Source organism: Columba livia, chromosome 2, assembly GCF_036013475.1.
Source record: "Columba livia isolate bColLiv1 breed racing homer chromosome 2, bColLiv1.pat.W.v2, whole genome shotgun sequence".
NCBI lineage: Eukaryota > Metazoa > Chordata > Aves > Columbiformes > Columbidae > Columba > Columba livia.
This window is the reverse complement of record NC_088603.1, coordinates 74,574,572-74,594,771: the sequence shown is the minus strand read 5'-3', so window position 1 is coordinate 74,594,771 and position 20,200 is coordinate 74,574,572. Positions and strand designations below refer to the sequence as shown.

At 37.2% G+C, this 20,200-nt stretch overlaps 1 protein-coding gene across 5 annotated transcripts in view; it reads left to right on the top strand.

Annotated features, from left to right (window-relative positions):
* The window catches only part of GMDS (GDP-mannose 4,6-dehydratase), a 419,817-nt gene that overhangs the window by 186,463 nt on the left and 213,154 nt on the right, over positions 1-20,200 (top strand). For all 5 annotated transcript variants that reach the window (XM_065052533.1, XM_065052536.1, XM_065052532.1 and 2 more), the window contains one exon: positions 8,544-8,671. In XM_065052533.1, coding sequence (XP_064908605.1) covers positions 8,544-8,671 — 128 coding nt within the window. The remainder of the gene's footprint in view (positions 1-8,543; positions 8,672-20,200) is intronic.

Below are 20,200 nucleotides of genomic sequence, written 5' to 3'. Positions count from 1 at the left end.
CTGAACTGTTGGGATCATCGCTGGTATTGGAGATATACTTCTCACCACATCCTAGCTGAGAATCTAATTAGTCTTAGCACAGAAGATGGAAGGAAATGTAGCATCTTGCATTTTATGTGCCTTGCTCAAGTACTAGAAAAACCTGTGCTTCCTGTATTTACAGAAGCAGAGAATTGTTTTTATCCTTCCCTCCTTGCTCTCATATTCCCCATGTTGTTATTTCTCAGTGAGGTTATGCCCATGGTTCTTTCCAGCTCCCTGGAAATACAGTTCAACTGTGTTTCAGGACCTCCTCTTGGTGGCTTCTATAGCAAAGGGTGGTTTATGAAAATTGAAACACATTTACCAAATGATGTATTGAGGGCTTTCTAAAGGGTGCCTTGAGGACTACCCCTGTCGCAAAGCTAACTGGAAGAAAGTCCTAAGAGAAAAATAGTTGAGCAACACAGCTCAAAAGGTAGATACATGGATTTGGAAACATCTTGAGTTATACTGTATAAGTGTCAAACCCATCTAGAACTGCTTATTAGTTTGTGTGGGAGGTGAATTTTCAAATTTGGCTGTAGCTAGACTATTTTTCTCTCTCCAAGAAAATACATCAGCACTGACTCAGCAAAGCTGTATGCCACTGTGATTGGTTTTAAGGCTAGCTTTTTTTACAGTCTCTTTTGCCTTCAGCAGAAGTAAATGAAAGTTCATTTTACCACTGACTTGATGTGAAACAACACATTTTATACTCAGAAATTTGCACATGAAAAGTTAGCATAGAAAGATGTGGAAGACCTGTGCAAAACTTCGATTATACAGTGACCCACCACAAGCTGATGGCCCAGCCACCTGGAGAGGCTAAGAAACCAACAAGACTTAGTCTCTCAAAGGTCAGAAGGTCCCAGAAACTGTATTAGTCAGTCATGTGTCACCAGGTAAGATTAAAAGCCTTGCCTGCTTCATCTCAAGGGAGTGCTAGGGTAACAGCTCAATGTCTCAGCTTGAACCATCAAACAGCACCTCTTTTTTGATGTGCTACTGGTTGCTGAGAGGATGGAGGAGGGGAAAGACAGGGAGAAAGGAAAGAGGTGTTAAATTTAAGGGCACAGATGTCTGAACTTTGATAGTTACTTGACAAGGTAAGTTAAAATCTGGGTTTTATGCAAGTTTCTTTAGACTGCGTCATATTTTCATTTTGTACAAGTTCTGGATTTTCCTTTTGGTTGCATACATTTCTAGCTATTGTAGCACCAGTTCAGCAAACCGTGTACTTCGCCCCAATTGTTTACACATGTTTAAACAATATGAAGAGTCTGTGCTGATGAGCAAACACACTCATACTTACCCATAGCTCCTACATGCAAGGGCTTGTCTGATTCTGTGACAGCTCAAATGAGAGGTTTAATGCAATAACATTAGTTGTACTATTTAAAAAACACAGCTTAAATGAGTGTTAACAAATCAGAGTGGCTAAAGACATTTACCTTTGTTTTAAAATTTAGTGTATATGAACTGTGATTAAGAAATCAAAGCGAATAGTTTGGAGCAGAAGGTTAAGTTTTCTGTAAGCGAAACACTGCTCTGTTTATGGAAGTGCCATTAACAGCATAAACTTGGGAACAGGAATAACACTTTTACATATTGTTTTCAGTATTAATGTTTGGTTTTTCCTTTATAAGAATCTTTGATGCCTCACCTTTTCCTGTTCAGTGTACAGTTCCCGAGGGGAAAATATTTTAATTTAAGAAAAATTATGCAGAGGAAATATACTAAAATAGCACTTTTTGCCCAGCAGTTATTGCTGATGTGTCACCCTATACTTTTAACAAGCCCATATGATAGATCTGATGTGCATAATTAGTCCTGAATAAGGGGATTTTGAATGTGAAATCTAATAACTTTGTGTTAGACATTACACATGCAGATTATCTGCTAATTAAAAGTCATTTTTTCACAGTCACTTTGGAGAACTGCTGCTGTGTAGTCATAGAAATCATCCTGTCATTGTTCTTTGGGAGTTGGAAACCTGTATCTGTTTGTATGCAAAACATTCGTGAAGAGTTTAAAGCTGTGATGACAGATCCTGGTGGAGGATTAGCTCCACTGAATCACAGGGGAGCGTGGCTCACCATGCTGTGACAACGTTACCCCTCATTCTCATCTTATGGTGGTGGTTGGTAGGTCTGTCACCCTACTTCCATGCACATCTTCTATGGGGCTTATTAGTTGTCCCTCCATGTAAGCTTTGTGCTATCTTTCCACCCACGAAGAAAAATAAAATTCTCCATACTTTGTGCATTGCCTTCTAACTTCTGCACCCTGTTGTTCCTCAAAATATTCTCTCAGTCTTATTTTCCCCTCAGATTATAAAGACAATTAATTTCTGTTCCCTCCATGACTAGTTCATGTGACCTCCTGCTGCCCTCAGCTGTCCAAATGTTCTCAGTGTGCAAGTCGATGTGGGGGGCAGAGGTATTCTTGGGTTGAAGAGCATCAGTCTCCTCCAGTGTGCTGCCCTGCTACTACTGATACTTCCTACCTCTGCACACTTTCACCTTTCTGCCTCAATCTCCTTATTTTTAAAATACAGGTAGTAGCGTATTTTCCATTGCCAAAGAAATTCCATCAAAAAGTGTGATGCAAATGGAAAATGAGTGCAAGCAGACTTAGCACATTTTACTTTGAGGATTGGAAAGTTCAAAATGTGTGTCAGTATATTATAAAAAGAAGTAATTCAATTGATATGCCTATTAATGACTTTGTTAATAATATATTTAAAGGAATTAGTACCACTCCATTTTATTGAGATCACATATTTTAAAGTAATACCAGATGAAGAACACTTTATAAAGAAGGACAATTTTATCCTCATGTTATTGGACCATTGCTTTCAGTCTGCGATCTGTGGAGTTTATAGTTATGTGATTGTTTCCCAGGCGCTGATGAAGAATAACCTTTAGAAACAACCCTATTATCAGTAGCTTTATCTTTCCTGTTTAGACATCTCACAGGTCTATTGGAAAATCGTTCAGGGTATGTAAACTGAAAATGGTTGAAAAACATTGCAAATGTATTAAAAATCTGAAAAGCCCACTACCTTAAGGTACTGTTACCATTTCAAAGGACAGAGAAAGAGATTGGAAATATGATGAAGCAAAGTATTTCCAGCTATGCTATACAGGATTAAGATGTAAGGATTAAAGTGCTCTATCTCATGTTTCAGGAAATAAAATGTTTTATTGCTTAGGTCAGGAAGATGTTTCCCATGCAGTGCATGACTCTAAAATGAGTTGCTCAGGAATCACATTTATTTTGCAAATATCTGATTGTGGACTTTCTGGCAAGTTCATCCAAATGTATTTGTACTTGCTGTGTAAAATTTGCAGGATATTATTAAGAGCTGCAAAGGAAAAAATCATTTTTAATAGTGATGTTTCTACTTTGTATATTTTTTGTTGTAAGAACAATTTCTTATTTTAAATTGAATGTGGATTCACAGTTAAAATACATGAGTGTTTAACATATGATAAATAACTGCTTTACTAGTTTTAGCAAAATGCAGTATTGTATCAGTTGTTTTCATCAAGATTCACTTTAAAACTCCATTTAAACCCAAACTATGGAAGGTTAATTTAAAGATCTGTAACTTGATTTTTTCATCTGGTTTACACCAACATAGCTCCACTGACTTCAGAATAATTGTTATTTATTTTCATCAGTATAAGCTAAAGGAGACATTGGACTTTTTTTCTTAGAAAAACTGGATGTTACTTTGTTTTTTTTCTTTAATTTCAGCTTGTTACAAAAATGGAAAAGCTTCTCACAGAATGGAAATTGTGAGCAGTGTGGATTTTCAGGCAATCAAAACATGTTAATTATCTCATTAAATGTAACATTTACAACACATAGATGTTAAAAGAAATATGTTCCTTTGGGTTAGTAGAAGCACTGGGTACACAAAGTGTTTGAACATGTTAGGCTTCCACTAGAATCTATGCCAGAACTGTAGAAACTTGGAGAAAAGAAAAAAAATATATATTTAAAAAAAAAAAACAACAAAACAAAGCCCACGCACAAAAAAACCCAAAACAACAACAGAAACACTGAAACCACACATAACAACAAATGCTTTTTCTTGGCCAGCATGATTAGAGACAGAAACCTTTTTATTGTATTTTATGCAAAACACAGAAACATGTTAGGGCAACTTGATAGACTGTGCTAGGACTGCATCTCAGCTGATAGATAAGTATTGCTGTTAAATACTATTCAGATTGACTGTTATTCTATGATGATACTAGGATTAATTATGGATTTTCTTATGCCTGAAACAACTAGTGATATATAGGGATAACAGTATTCCTAACACCTCAGTTTTGTCATATGTTGAGTTTTGTATGTAGCCTTGAGAGCTTGGAAAACGAGGGTTCTTCAAAATAAATAGTTACTATAACAGTGGCTCTTAAAGCTACTTCATCCATTTCTCTGCCTCTTACAAACCACAGATTCTAGAGAAAAACACCTATTTCAAACAGCCAGCTTCCTGATGATACACCAAGAGTGAAACCACAGTGCTCATAAAAGGCATGGGGTACTGAGGCAGAGACCCACATCCTTTTTTTTTTTCTCAACATATCCAGCTTTGGAACTTTTGGTGCATTTAGACCCTGCTTCCTAAAGCAATAGTTTTAAATATGTATCCAGCTTTCAAAACTATATCTTTGCCAGAAGTAGGCAGCATACTTCTCCGAGGGATGAGCTGTGTGAGCTGTTTTCCATTCTGAGCCAGGCAGCGCAGTGAGCGACAGGCTTGGGCTGGAGAACTGAAGCTGTTGTGTTATATCTCTCCTGTTTCTTTTTATTGTAGTATTGTTCCTATAGTGGTTTGCTGACAAGTCATATGTTTTACACATCAGGTCTGCTGGAAGAGGAATCCTTGCTTAAAATCATATCTAGGATAAATAGGTTTTGTAAATCAGACCTTATGGTTCTTGTTGGAATGCTAATGATCTCAGAGGGAGTGCTTGGGTTTTGAAAACAAATCTAAGCTAATGCCCAGGATTCCTGAATCAGCTGTTAATATCATGAAAACTCATGTTTAAGGCCCCTTTTAAAATGCAAAAACTTGTCAGGCACTTCTCAACCAAGGCTGTTTGAAACTGCTGAAATGTCCAGCCTCATTAAAGCATCCTTTGCAATATCTGTCCAGATGACTGCAGTTGCAGTACAGCAACTCCAGTGCTTTCAGTAGCAATGCAAACCAGAGCATCATGTGGCCCATCATGGTTTGGTTGTATTTGCTGCACAAGTAACTGCAAAGCAGTTAGCCCAGCATGTTTGTCCCTACCAAGGGAGCAAGAATAACTCTCCTCTTGGTTACTGTAGGATAGTAATGTCCTGGAACTGTGCCACCCTTGCACATTTTGAATAAATATTCAAATAAGTCATACATTTATAGTGTTTTGAACACTCCACATTGGTACTAGGTGTGAGAAGGGTGGTGTGATTTACAAAACCTCTCTGAGCTGAGGAAGCAGTACAAAGACAGGAGACAAATGTGGAGCTCTGACCTCTCCCCCTCCAACCTAAGCTAGTTTCTTTTGCTAGTTTCTCTTCCTGGTACCAACTGACCATTCTGTGGAGGAAAATGCTCATGTAGATTGGTGTGTCTTCAATATCTCCCGAGGAAGGAAGCTAACCATATCGATGTCTCAAAAGGTACTTTTTATTCACTAATATGAAGATATCTGTAGCACTCCACACAGACCCTTAGATAGAATCATTCCTGAGGAAAGAGACATTACGTCTGCCAAGTTTCAGGCCAAAGTAAAATTTTATAGCCCAATTGCAAACCCCTAGGACAAGCTTTTATAATGGAAATGCTGACATAGCCTTAACCATTTTGTATGACTCCAGTGGGCATCAGCTTAATTCTAGTTATGATGTGCATTTAATGGCATGGGGTCAAACATACAATGTAATGGGATATTTTAAGATACTGTGTTTGAAGAGAATCAGTATTTAAATATTATTTGTGAACCGTATCATTTAAATGCCTTTGAAATGTGCCATTAAGTCCTTGGTTGCACAAAAGAAATTCTAATCACATTTCTCAGAGTGAACAGTAGCATAGTTTTCTTTCACAGCTTTAATACAGAGGTACTTCCAACACGGTGGTTGGTATTATATTGCTGAACCCTTACTGGAATATTGCTGGGAAATCAAGGTTTTCATTTTCATTGTGGTACTCTTTAATTCTTCATTTCTGCCTTTTGAGGTATATTCTGATTTTGCTTGGAGAAGATCTTTGAATATAGTTTCTCTCATGTTACCAGTGACTCTGCAAAAGACTGCAGTTATAATATTTTCTGTGTTGTGCTAGATGAACCTGTTTTATCCTGTGCAGTGTCTTCCATGCATTTCAAGTTAAGTTGATAGCATAGAAGTTCCCTCTCTCTTTCCCCCCTCCTTCCCTCTCTCTCTCTTCCTAATATACTTTTATGCTGAGGAAGCAGTTACTCAAAAATGGAAGCTGACATTCATTAGTCATATAGATTGATGGTAAAACTTGCTTTAATGCAGATGATGACTAGAACACTCATTGCTTTCACTGCAAATGCGAATGCAGCGTTGAAAACAGACAGTTTTGCTTATTGGTCAGTTGCAGTCTGGAACATAAAGCCTAGGGAAAAGCTCCACCTTCAACTGTTATGTACTGAATAATTATTTGAAATTATTTCAGTGCAGAAGGTTAGGAAGTTTCAGAGCTAATCCTAATAAGTTAGTGTAATAGTCTGAATCTATTTCTAGTTAATTAGTAATAATCTGTGTGAAGATCTCAAAGCACTTTGGTAACATAAAAAATGGAAACAATCTTTGGAGAAGTACCCATCTGACTAAGCCCAAGACATTGTCACTGTTTTCTGTTAAGCCAAAATTCCACTCTCACTGAAAGCCTGTCCAGCCAGGAACAGGGAACCACAGGACTTTGCTTTCAGAAATTGCAATAGCAGCATCACAGTATCAGTCTTGTAATGTGCGCTGGTTTATCTTTGGGATAATAGTATTTCTCCTGTTGAGTACCAAAGTGCAGTCTGGAGTAAGGCCTGTGCTTCCAGCTGGAAATTGACTCATTTCTCCGATTTTTTTATTAATATTGCCATTAAAAATACCCTGCAGTATATTTTTATTACTGAAATTTTGCAAATCACACTGTTTTGTAAGTTTTATTTATATATGAACACTCTTTCAGGGAATACGGAAATTATACAGTTTACATCCTTTAAAAAACAAGTGCAAAATGATAATATATTCTAAGTGGCTAATAACTGGAATTCAAATTAGTTGACAGAAAATTTAAATTCTATCTAATCCTGTGATAAGATCTGAATTATTGCATTGCTTCATTCTGTATGGTTCTTATAGGTAAAATTAGTAGTCTGGAAAAGACACTTCATATTATTTAATAATTTTGCAGCAGCCTATCATTTGTGTGACAGGAAGCAGAAAATATTGAGATGCATATCTCAAGAGTGGAGTTCCATAATGAAAATACTACATACTACTGTACATTGAATGTACAGGCTGCGCTACTTAGGACCTCTGAAATTTGCTAAGGGTATTTTACAACTGCAGTGATTTCCACTAACTTTCCTGCTTTCCATTTTGATAAGGTATCATCTGTCACCAATCTATCATACTTTTTTAGCTATTAAAAAGGCATGTAATTTTAATTTTTGTGGCCTATTAGTCTGCAAATATCATTAGGCTTGTTTAGCCTGAACTCTCAGTCTAAATAAAAATCTTCGTGCTTTTGAGGAGACTGTTGACCATGTTTTAGAAACACAGCCTTCATAAGCTAAAAATCAAGGTAGGAAAATAAGTAGAAGCAAATATAATTTAAAACAACTCTACAGGGAGCAGAAATGGGTACACAAATTTTATAAATCAATACAGTGAACAAAACACAGAACTATGATGAAATAATGTACAGCCTACAACTGGTAAAGTTTAAATCACAATTTCATGATCTCATGGAACTTGGGGTCAAAGAACCCCCAAAATCTAGAAAAGAAGAATGCATTTAACCACTACAATATTTGGATAGTTTCAAGATATTTTTATTAATAAATGAATTTATTTAGATGTATGCATTCCTTAGGAAAAAAAAAAAAAAAAAAAAGGCAACAAAAAACTTCAGGGTGGTCCAAGATGTCTGTCTTCTTTATGTAACCCTTTGCATTTTGTGTTTAAGAACTGACATTCCAAATTATTTTCTTTGGCTTTATGCCTGGACTGAATACTGAGGCAGCAAATGAGGAATGCTTAAGAAGTCCCACAAAGAAAGATGTTTGCTGTGAAAGTGCAGCTAACGTGACACTTGCACAGGAACCTTCTTAGTCTCTTCAAATGTTAAAAGATGGAGTGGTTCTAGGTGGTGTGGGGGAAGTGAATAAAAACTGAAAATACCAGGTACTGAGCTAAATAAAGTGTTTCTTGTGGCCAGTTATCTGCCACTGTGTCTGTGCTGATACTACCTTTTCTTTCTGTTCCAGGAGCTAACTTTGTTACTCGAAAAATTAGCCGATCGGTAGCAAAGATTCACCTCGGACAGCTGGATTGTTTCAGCCTGGGCAATCTGGATGCTAAGAGAGACTGGGGACATGCCAGGGACTATGTTGAGGTAAGCTATAGACCACGTTCCTTTTTTAAATTTGTCTTCATGGTGGGGAAAAATGCTTATTGCTGTAACTTCAGGTCAGGGTCCACGGAGAGCCATCTCAGGATGTTTTTGCCTATTGAGGCCTGTTAATTTTATCTTGCTCTTGATTTCAGACTAGGGAATTTAGTAACATAGCAGTCTACCCCATGCATGACCTGAACAGAAAAATAAATCTTTGGGTTTACATTCCTTGACTAAATTCCTTGGGGGCCGGGGGGTGGGGTGCTGAATATAAAGTGGATCTATTTTTGAGTATTTCTCCTATTGTTTTGATAAATTATATGACCAATACTAAGATTGAAGAAAGATGCAATATGACATGAAGTCAGAGATCCTGCTGGAGTTTGGTGGCCTTTATTAAAATGGGTCAAGAATTATGTATATATTGATGATCCAAAGGTCTATCTGATTATACGTTGGAAAGAAGCATCACAACGTAGTTGTGATGGCAGGTATTGCAAAGAATGTGTCTTCATCTAGTGTTTGAAATCTTTTTGTAGTCAGGATTTGTTTCTAATTTTATTCTATGAATCTACTTAAGCAGACAAACAAACAATACCCCTGTATTGTATTACAAGGAGACATGAATGACCGTGTAGGAAATATTGTCTTTTCCCCAGGAGACTTTTGTCCCCATTTTGGTGCTTAAAGATTTCCTGTGGTCATTGGACTATTTCTGTCTTTTAATAATTCCTTGCTGGGAAACCGGATTTGGCTCCACATTCATTGATGCAGTTTAAAAAGATGATGACTGTTTGTTTTGGTTTTCTATATTAAAAAGTAAGAAGTATTTCAGTAGGAAAAAGTCTGATTTGAGATTTTTATCGTAAGTTGGGATTTAAAAGGTAAAATAGAAGCTGAACTCTCAAATCTTGTTTACAGTTAAAAAGAAACAGCAAGAAAACAAAATCATAACACTGCAATATAAACTTCTGTTCTGGATGATATTTTAAAAAGTAAACAACTATATCGCATTAGCATCAAAAGGATTACAGCAAGTAAGCAAAGGCGGTGATTTCTCATAGCTGGCTATAAGTAAAGTTGACTTTTGGTTCTGTGGTGCATTTGCATGTAAGATGGTAAGGGCACCATGGATGTCATGACTATGCCTCTATGACCATTGTTTTATATTTGTGGCTACGACATCAGTGGAAACAGTCAAGCCAGTAAACTATCCCAATCATCTTTTTTAATGGATGAAACTATAGTCAAGAGTGTTGATAAAGTCAGTTACCCAGTCTCAACTGAAAGGAAGTAAAAGATAAGCCAAACGGAATGATCAGTTACATGAATGTAGTGAGCATAATTGGCTAACAGGCATTGGATATTCCATAAATACTTCAGCTATCTTGTTCCGAGACAACTTGCACGAGATCATAAATAATGGCATGAATTCTGATGTCTTTTTACAGAAGTTAAATCCAGAATAACCTTCTTGTGCCTAGTGGGTCAGACACTTATCCAGTGTTCAAACCTTTAAGAACAAAAAAGGAAATGAGAACAGATCTTTCCAGAAGAATGACTGGATTTCAAGGCCTTTGGCCTCCAGAAGGAATGTAGTTGTCCAAGGTCTACAGCACAAACACATGTTTGTTGTGTAAGTAGCATTCCAGACCTTTCAGTTTTGGGCCTGTCCCAAAATCTTCTGGAAAGAATTCTTCACTAAAATATAGTTCCTCTTGAGTATTTCTCATCCTTGAGAGGTACCCTGTCACATAATGAGAGAGTCATTATCAATTCTCTAATTCCCTGAATATCATGGAACTGTGGTTACAGGCAGCCTTCTAATGGCTAAAAAATAGAGTAAGTTTAAACTGGAAATAAACAATTATTTGAGGCTTTAATGGGCTGGAAAGTAGGGCTTAGAGATTTAACATTGTTCAAATAAATACATAGTACGTTAGAAAGCATGATCATATTTACAAGCATTTGGGGAGCTTCCTTAAGCATATGGCTGAACACATAAGGATATGTCTTATCCTCTCCATATGTACTTTTAAATCCCATTGATGTTAATACAAGTAACACATGTGCATATAAACTAGACTGTGTACTGTGTTTTCTTTCTCCTTATTTCCTTATTAGGGATAATAATAAAACCATAAATACTTTCCTTTCTGTTGTTTTATAAAACCTTATGGGTCAATTCCTGATCTCATAAAAGCTGGTGACCAAACTCCCATTGACTTTGTGGAGAGATCATATCTCGTGCATATTGAGTGAAGGATGTCTGGTGGTTACAAAGCACAAGCAGAAGTCAGGACTCTTGAGCTTTGATCACATGCGTTCATCTGACTGCCACAATGATTTTGGGCAAATACTTCTGTATACAGTAAAGCATGAAAGCGCATGCACACTGAAGCACATAGGTGCCCACCAAGGGATGGATTGCCAGCGTGCTCAGTGTTAGCTGTGTTTTGAGGCCAGCTTTAGTAGCAGATGATTCAGAAGTTTGATGTTTGAACATAGGTTCATATCAGAAGAGAGCAGTTGGAGTATGTGTTTGATTAGGTTTTTGAGCTTGGACTTGAACTGCCACTTTCAGGAAGTGAAAATTTGGTACAGCGGCATTATGCTGGGGAACGAAAACCGGGAAGTCTAACTCACTAGAAAGAAAGGTTTCCATTTAGCGTTTGCAGAGAACAAAATAGAAATAAGTAGGCAGTGAAAATTTTTTGGGCGGAGGATTATTACTTTTATCCTAAAACTATATTAGTAACTCTTAACATTTTTGCAGAATTTGCTGCTGCCTCTTATTCCCCCTTTCTCCATTTTCACTCCACTATTATCTAGCACAAGCCTTATGAGATGGTATTAGAGGTGACTGTAAATGCCACTGAGTTGGAAGAGGAAAAACAATATATCAACGCTATTGATATATGAATCTTCTGTGTGCTATTTTGTTTTGTGATGGTGCTTTATGCCTTTTATTTGTTGCAGAAAGTTTTAGTAAACCATCTGCTAGATATTTTCAAATATTAGTACAATATCAGGCCATAACAGTCTGACTAATTTCTATGCCATTTATAAAATACAAGCCACCATACAAATTTCCTCAGACACTCATATGAGAGTCTTATTTCAAATATGTGTAGACTCTCAGGAACATTTAACTTGAACCATTAAAAAGATGTGCATTAATCCATCACTAGTGTTTTGTGCTTTTTTTGGTTGGTTGGTTGGTTAGGATTTTTTTGTTGTTGTTTGGTTTTTGTCTTTGTTTTTTCATCTTTGTTTTTTCATTTCCTGCATGTTAAATATTGCAAATGAAGTCGTGAAGGTACATATGCAACTGAAACCTTCAAGTAGTGCTCTTGAGGAAGTAATTGACACATTTATTTGTAAACTTATAAGGAAATAGCTAACGAATAGGACATAGTCATGTTGAAAAGTGGCTCTGGGTAGAGAGCAAGTTTGCTTTTATTAAGGTTCATCAGCTGAGGCTTTTTCCTCCTTTCCTTCAGTCACCTTTTTACCATCCACTGATGCTCAGGTTGCCTCTGCAGTTGCACTGCCTGCACCTCAGTGTTGTGCAGAGAGCAGAAATATGAGGAAGGGAACTGCTGCTCCACTGAAGTTTTAACTGTGTCTGTTCAACAAATCACCAGTGTATTGGCATAATATATACTTGTTAATTACTGTGGAACACCATAGATGCAGCACTGAAGAATGCTGTGAAAAAGCCTGTCAATGTATACCTTAAGAAAGAAAAGTCCAAGGTAACAGTTTTAATAGCCTTTAAGAATTCATACAGATCAGAAATATTTTCTTTTGCCTACAATAGAAATCCACTTAATTCAAGCAATAGTTACAGAGGACTCATGATTGGTTCAAATTCAGTTACTTCATGAACTCATGGTGAAATCAAGAACCACTGCAATGTATGGCAATTAGCTTCCATTAATTTATATTTAATTTTTTTTTTTTAAAAAAGAGAGCAGTTTATAAATAATATAGTAAGTTATTGTACAGTCCAACCAAACAGATTAAGAAACTGTTTAAAGAGATGTTCCATCTTTTTTTTTTTTTTTTTTTACTGGTACTGGTATTGATTCGTACTTTGTGAAAAAAGTGCACAAGAAAATGTGCAGTCATTTTTATTGTCTTAAAACATTTTACACATGTTTAAATTGAGACAGTAAAATCTAATCTACAGTAATATCTTCTGCATTTAAATCTCCAGTCAGCATCACCTGGTCTTTTATTCCTGATTCTTCTATTTACCATAGTTTTAGGTAGCGCCTGACCCTCAGAAACAGCTGCTACCATTTTTGTTGTGAGAAATCCCTTCTTCTATGTTTGTGTATATGTTTAACTATGAAAACTCCTGCCAGACAGAATTATTTAAAATTTTACTTTACTCTTGTGCATAAGTAAAGTATTCAGCCAGCAAGACTGTTCGTAAAGGAATTTCTAGTTTTGCTTTGTTGTTTTCTTGAATTGTGAAGGATGTCTTGTCTTTTGGAATGTATTTTACCTTAGTCTGATGAGACTTGATTTTTTTTTTTTGACACATCCTTTTATCAGCCCAGTGGAATACTTGCTTGTGAGAGTCTTGCTTTGTTTGAGGATTGTTGCTTATAAAAGGAAGGTCAGTTATATCTGTATGTGTAACTATCAATACCTTGTATTAGTTCTGAGATTGACTCATGAACTTAAAGGCATGCTTTTAAATGAGGATTATCCTTTTGTTATGGACTGAAGAGAAGAATGTTTTCTTATTACTGCTTATTTTCACTTAGTGTCACTTCTAATAGAAGTTAAGAAATAATTTTAAACTCTCAGTACTGGAATTTGAGAATGTAGGTAAAGTTTTCTGAGCCATTCAGGTGCTCAAGAGTATTTTATGTATTTCAGAATGACAACCTTTTTGTTCCATCAGGTTGCTTGAGCTAGCATAATTATTTGCTCTATTAAGCCAAATTGATTTTAAAATTATATCCAACCTGCTCTGATACGGTGATCAACTGAACAGATTATCCTGTTGCTTAGACTTCTTGAGTTTTAGAAATAGTTGCAATTCATACTAGAGTAATGCACGGTCATCTTAATTTCACTTATGTAGATAATGTCTGCATTAAAGAGAAGCAAAACAAAGTTCTTTGTGGCTTTTGGTTATAAATCTCCTGTAATGCTCAAGTTTGTTAATAATGTGACTCTAAACAACTTCAGCATAAGTGGGAAAATTCAAGCATGCTTTAAACACATGCACTCACACACTCCCCACCTGTGTATGTGTGTGTGTGTGTGAATGTATATACGTTTCTGTAGATGCATGGATTGTTTTGTGGAAAATAGTTTTGATTTCAAGTATTTTAAGAGGTGTACTATGTGCTATTTTCTTTTAAATTTGGCATGATTGCCAGTAAGAGATTGAACAAGAAACAACAAGTTACAGTAGACATGAATGTTCTCCATATTTAAAACATGAAAATTAGGAAAGAAAAGGTTTTAATTACAATGTGTAGGTGTTTTGTCTAATGCACATCATATGATATGGATTTCCAGCAGCAGTACCTACTTTAAATGTTGCTGTCAGAACTTTTCCTTTCAGAAAACTATCCTGATCTATTTCAGAACTACAGCACCATTTCTTCCTTTTAATTTCCTTGCAGACATTTTTCTGTGAGTGGAATATAACTGTAAAAAATATTTTTTGTCTTATTTACATAAATTTTCCTTTTGCTTTTTTTTTCCACCACTTTTGTGTTTGACCTATCAGTGTTTTTAGTCTTTACAAAGGCAAAAAAGTGCTTCCCTCAGCAAAACCATCTGGTTTAGTTTCCTGTGCCTCAACAATGATATGTCTATTATTATCAAGGCCACCCCAGTGGTTTTCTAAGTAGTCTTGTTACAGTGGTGGTCTTACAATTCAATTGGAGTGATGGAAAGGTTAGAATAAGGCTTCTTTGAAGTATAAGGTTTCCAGATTTATAAATTATGTATTGTTGTTTTATTTTTGAGACTGATCTATTATGCCGATGAAGCTTGAATACAGTATCTATTCAAATAACACAACTACAAGAGTCCTCCTGACAAATTCTTCTTTAGCAGTGTGTTCTTCTCATGGAATACCAAATTAAGACACTTTTCAGGAGTAACCTTAAATGCGTGCTGTTTTCTTATTATTTTGGTTTTCCGCTCTGTCAATGTGTAGAAGAACAAGTAAAATTGTGACAGAGTCCATGTACTGGAGCTATACTTGTGATGGGATCAAAAATAAACATATGGGTGCCAGCAGAGAGACTATAAAACGCAGTATATATACTGTCATTGCAATATCATGTCAGTGCATGCTGCAGGACAATGTTTACTCATTAGCAAGTGGCAAAATAACACCAGGGTGAAAACAAACCAGACTTTAAAAAAAACCTATCTGTTCCACCTTCCAGTCAGTCTTGTGGTGGTTTTGACTCAGGGCAGTTGCAGATGAGACTGTGGGAACGAGAAGAATCTCACGACGGAGATGGGATTGCCTGGACCCAGATAGAAAGGACACCAGACAGCCCGCTTGAGACTGCAGCTGCACCTGGAGGGAAACCACTGCCCCATCATGGGAGGGAGCGTGTTCACCATAAATCATCACCAAATTTAACAGAAAGGTTTCACAAGTCTCTCTTGAGTTTATGTAAACCATGATTTTTTTTTTTTTTTCCCCATTTTAGCCCACACAAAACTTATGAATTGCGCAAGTTCAGGGCAAATTTGATGGAAATGTTCACATAAACATTCTCTGGCCCTCTGAATGCAAAATTTCAAATACTCACTGTACAGCAAGGAAACCGTTGAGTAGATGGAAAAAAGTGCTGAGGTTCATGGTGGAATTAATACATATGAAATGTATTATTTAATCAGCTGAATAATTTCAACTGACATTTTTCCTTCCTTTCTTTGCTCTTTTCCTTATCACAAGTATCATGAGTAGGGAAAAAAAAAAAACAAAAAACAAACCAAAACCAAAACAACAACAAAAACATAAACAATCAAACAAAACCACAACAGGTGTGTCTACCTTTGAACTCAGAAATTTTTTATTCAGTCAGATGATATTTGGCAACATTTTAAAGAACAGCAAGCAGCGTCTTTTATTGGTACATGTTAGGCAACATTAATAACAGGTACTGCTACAAGCCCCACCTGTAATAACCCAGATAGTTTCTCTTTATTAAATAATCTGTTATGTACAGATTTATTTGAATCTTGGGGTAATGCACCACATTCTGAGAAAGCTGTATAACATAATTGGTTTTGATTTTAATAAGGGGAAAAATCCCTTAAAATAGATCATTAAAATTTAATGAGGACATTTTTAAAACCCATAATCATTCAATTTACACTGGAAGTCAAAAATAGTTAAGGGTGTTGTTATGTCTGTGTGGTAACATCTTCACTATACAGTAATTGTTTTCATTTGAAATGAAGCCAGTAAAACATCGTGGGCAGTGCATTCCCAGAACCAAAGATTATAGCCCTCCAACAATTTCAGGTCATTCCACTGAAAGAAGATATACTTCAGAAGATAAATTAAAATGTCAGGGCTCATTATTATTGTACTCTAACTGTTAATATTCTGTGTATTATTAAGAAGACTGGTTATCAGCAGAGTGACTGTTCTTTCCTGATCAAGGTATGGAAAAAAGCACTGGTTTTTGATTGTTTGAGTGGGAAACATTCCCCAAACCCACAGGGTGCACTTAATATGCCACTTTTAGTTGTAGCAGAAATACTTGAATTTTAGTTGTAGGTGTTTTTGGATGAAGCCTTGACCTAACAACCAACATAAATGGTCCAAAGATAGAGCAGCTGAACTTTCCAGTTGGCCGCCTTTGGCCGACATTAAGCTTTCCCTTGGGATGGTTGACTTGGTTACCAGGTTAAGTATGTAAAGAAAGATTATTGCTGTCATGAGCTCAACTCCTCTTTCTCTTCCCCTCAAAATCCATGTGATTTCTGCAAAAAAGAGCAATTGTTTCCTCAGGAGTATGAGGAGCATTACATTTGCAAGGTAGGTGAGCAATGTTGGTGCTTTCTTATCCCACATCCACAGTCAGCTCAGCGGTGTGGCTGAGATGGATTTGCCTGCAGCTATGGAAGAGGTGAATGTAGTGCTCCCTGCCATCATCCTGTGTCTGCAGCTTACATGAGGGCTGTACAAAACAGCTGGTGGTTCCCTCAGACCCCCCCAGTGCCATCTCCTTTGTGCAGGCGAAGACTAAGTGGTGCAGGGGAGCCCAGCAGCTGTCCTTACCCACAGGCTCTGCTGATGCACAGTGCAACTCCTGGTGCTAGAAAGCTTGGTGGTCATTTTATTTTTGCTACTGAAATAAGGATTTTTTTGGTAGATTTTGAGTGGGCCCATGTATCTGCTTTCTACATTTTCTGTTGTGCAGTGGGATTAAAGGATGTCTGCTATTGGATTTGAGGAAGCAAAATCAGGGGATCGCTAACTATTCATATGAAATGTTGCCTGTCTGCAAGGACAAATTGCTAGGGTTTTTTTTTTTTTTTTTGTAGAGTTGAATGCAGTTTAGGCACATTTTTGCTTAGTCTATCCTCTCCTGTTCAACAACGTGAGAATAACAGAGCAAAGTCAACCTTTTGACATCTCAAAGAGCTGTGACCTCCAGCTAGGAGCCCCTGCTGTGAGCTGTTCCCCAAACTACTGGGTCCTGAGGAGTGCTGGGAGTGTTGAGCCGACTTCTCGTTGTACCAATGTTACTTACATTCGGGTTGTTCTTCTATTACAAGAACAGGCACTATTATGAAAAATATTTATTCTCTAACTTTGCTCTTAATAACAAGCTTTGTACTTTTTAGAAGCTGTTGTTTCTAGTGCTAGTTGTGTGCTGTCATTTCTTGATCTGCAAATGGGTTTGTTTTTTTTTTTGTTGTGTCTTGTTTGTTTGTTTGTTTTTTTAAATATCAGAAGAGGTTTTCTTTCTTCTAAGTGTACTTTACAGATTTCGTTAAGGAGCGGCAAATTGCATTTTTAGAGCATTAACTACCTTAATCTCTAACAAGTGAGATGTTGCTCTATACTAAAACTGTTTATCAAGGCAACCCTGATACTATAATGCCAGACACAGATTTCTTTTGACATAATGAAAACTTGGTACAAATCGTACAATCTTGCTGCAGTCTGCCTTATTTTACAAGAAAAAGTAATGCTTTGTGTTGCTAATGCAGTATTTTTTCCTCATGCAATACAGACATATTTTCCCCCTCACCATTAATTTATTATGCTGCATTTATTTCCAGACAAACCTTCCTTTTTCATGTCTGGTGGGAATTTCTCTCTTCCTCTGAGGTGTTTTAAATTCATCAAGCATCAGGTTTTTAATATATCATATTCATTTTAAAGGGGAAATAATTGACAAGGGAAAAATATTTTAAGTATACCCTTTCCATTTTATTGCCAGTATTATTACTGATGTCCAAGGTAGATATATATTAAAAATACTACCATTGTAGAACTGTTCATCTTCCAAATTAAAAGAGGATTTCAGATTATTGGAAAGGTATCAGAAGGCATGAGATGGGATGGTCTGTAGGCTATGTGACAGATGTACTTTTCCTCTTGTATTTGTCACTGGTAGGGCTGCAGTTCAAATCCTGTGTTCAGTTTTGGGCCCCTCATCATAAAATAGACATTGAGGTGCTGTAGAGAGTGCAAAGGATGGCGACAAAGCTGGTAAGGGGCCTGGACCACAAGTCTGATGGGGAGCGGCTGAGGGAACTGGGGCTGTTTAACGTGGAGAAAAGGAGGCTGAGGGGAGACCTTTTAGCGCTCTACAACTATCTGATAGGAAATTGTAGCATGGAGGGTGTTGGTCTCTTCTTCTGAGTAGCAAGTGATAGGACAAGAGGAAATGGCCTCAAGTTGCACCAGGAGAGGTTTAGATTGGATATTAGGAAAAACTTCACCAAAAGGATTGTCAGGCACTGGAACAGGCTGCCCAGGAAAGTGGTTGAATCACTGTCCCTGGAGGTGTTTAAAAGCCGTGTAGATGAGGTTGTTAGAGTCATGTTTTAGTGACAGTGTTAGGTTAATGGTTGGATTCAATGATCTTGAGGGTCTCTTCCAACCAAAATTATTCTATGATTCTAAGATGTGGTAGGTCTGTCTCCTGACAAGGGAAAGCCCAAAAGGTGCTTAACTGCTGCTGGGCACTGTGCCTCTCACAACCATCATCTCCTGGTTGCCAGCAGCCTTGCTTTCAAACACCAGTGCCAAGAGGAGGTTGTGTTGTAAGCGCCACATTCAAGCTGCACCCAAGGAAGTCACCATTGCTCCTATTTGTACATGTTCCATGTATATGTTTATTGGATGTCTTATTTCAGCCCATAATACCTTGCAAACTACTTCCAGTGTCTTCCATGCCATAACTGTGGCATGCATTGCTGGAATGTGGCTTTTTGAATGAGTTGTACTGGCAGCAGAAATGATACTGCTTTGCAAGGAAGAGCCTGCCTTGGGGCAGGACCCAGCTGTGCTCTGCTTTCCAGGGATGCCAAGGTGGAGCACAAAGGAGCTTGTCTTCTGAGGAGCTTTTCCAGGCTAGCTGTGCTATCCGGCACATCATCTGTAGGAGATTTCGTTTTTCTTTTTAAAGTGTTTGAAGACCAGGTGAGTAGCAGTTTAGAACTGATATTGGTTGGAGGTTTGTGCAAATTCTTATGATCCGAGCACACTTAATGTAAAACTTCATATAATGTATAGCATTTTAATGGAATCTTACAAATATGAGTGCTAAGAAAACATTTTTTAAAATACTCTGTTTGACCAGACAGCGATAAATGCTGAGAACACATGCATGAAGTGCACAAGCCCCAAGGGGGCTGTGCTGTCCCTCCTTGCCCTCCTGGGAAGCCTGAGGCTGGACCATGCTGCTGGAATTCGTTTGGAGTGAAACCTGGTTCTAATAATACGATTATTGACTTTGGTGGGACTTGACTTCACCCATTGCATCTTACATTTATGCATGGAGAGGTGGAGGGTGGCAGAAGAGAAAGAGGCTCTGTGCCCACATAGGGTTACTCAGTACACCTGTGATAGGGACAGCCAAAATTTGGCTCTAAAAATGACCTCAGGAGACATTAAAATTCCATTTAATGTGTTACCAATATAAACAGGAAGTGTAATAAAGAGTTTTCACCTAGTCCACTCTGCGTCAGTTTTCAGCCTCAAGTATGAGAGAATGATGAAATTGGTGCACAACTGCCCACTCCTTGTAATTAAGTAAATTGGACTTTCTTTAAAGAAGATTTTTGTTGCTGATTTTCACAAGGTCACATCTAAATAAGGTCAGTGTAAAACCAGCAGGCACGTGTGTAAAAGTGTAGCTGGAAGAAGAACAAGCTTGAGTAAAAAGTTCACCCAAAATGAAAGTAAATTAATCATCATTGTTACTACATTCATTTAGGAGTGATTACAGAAAATAATGTTAAATAATAGCAGAATTATGCATATTTGACATTTGCCTTTAAAAT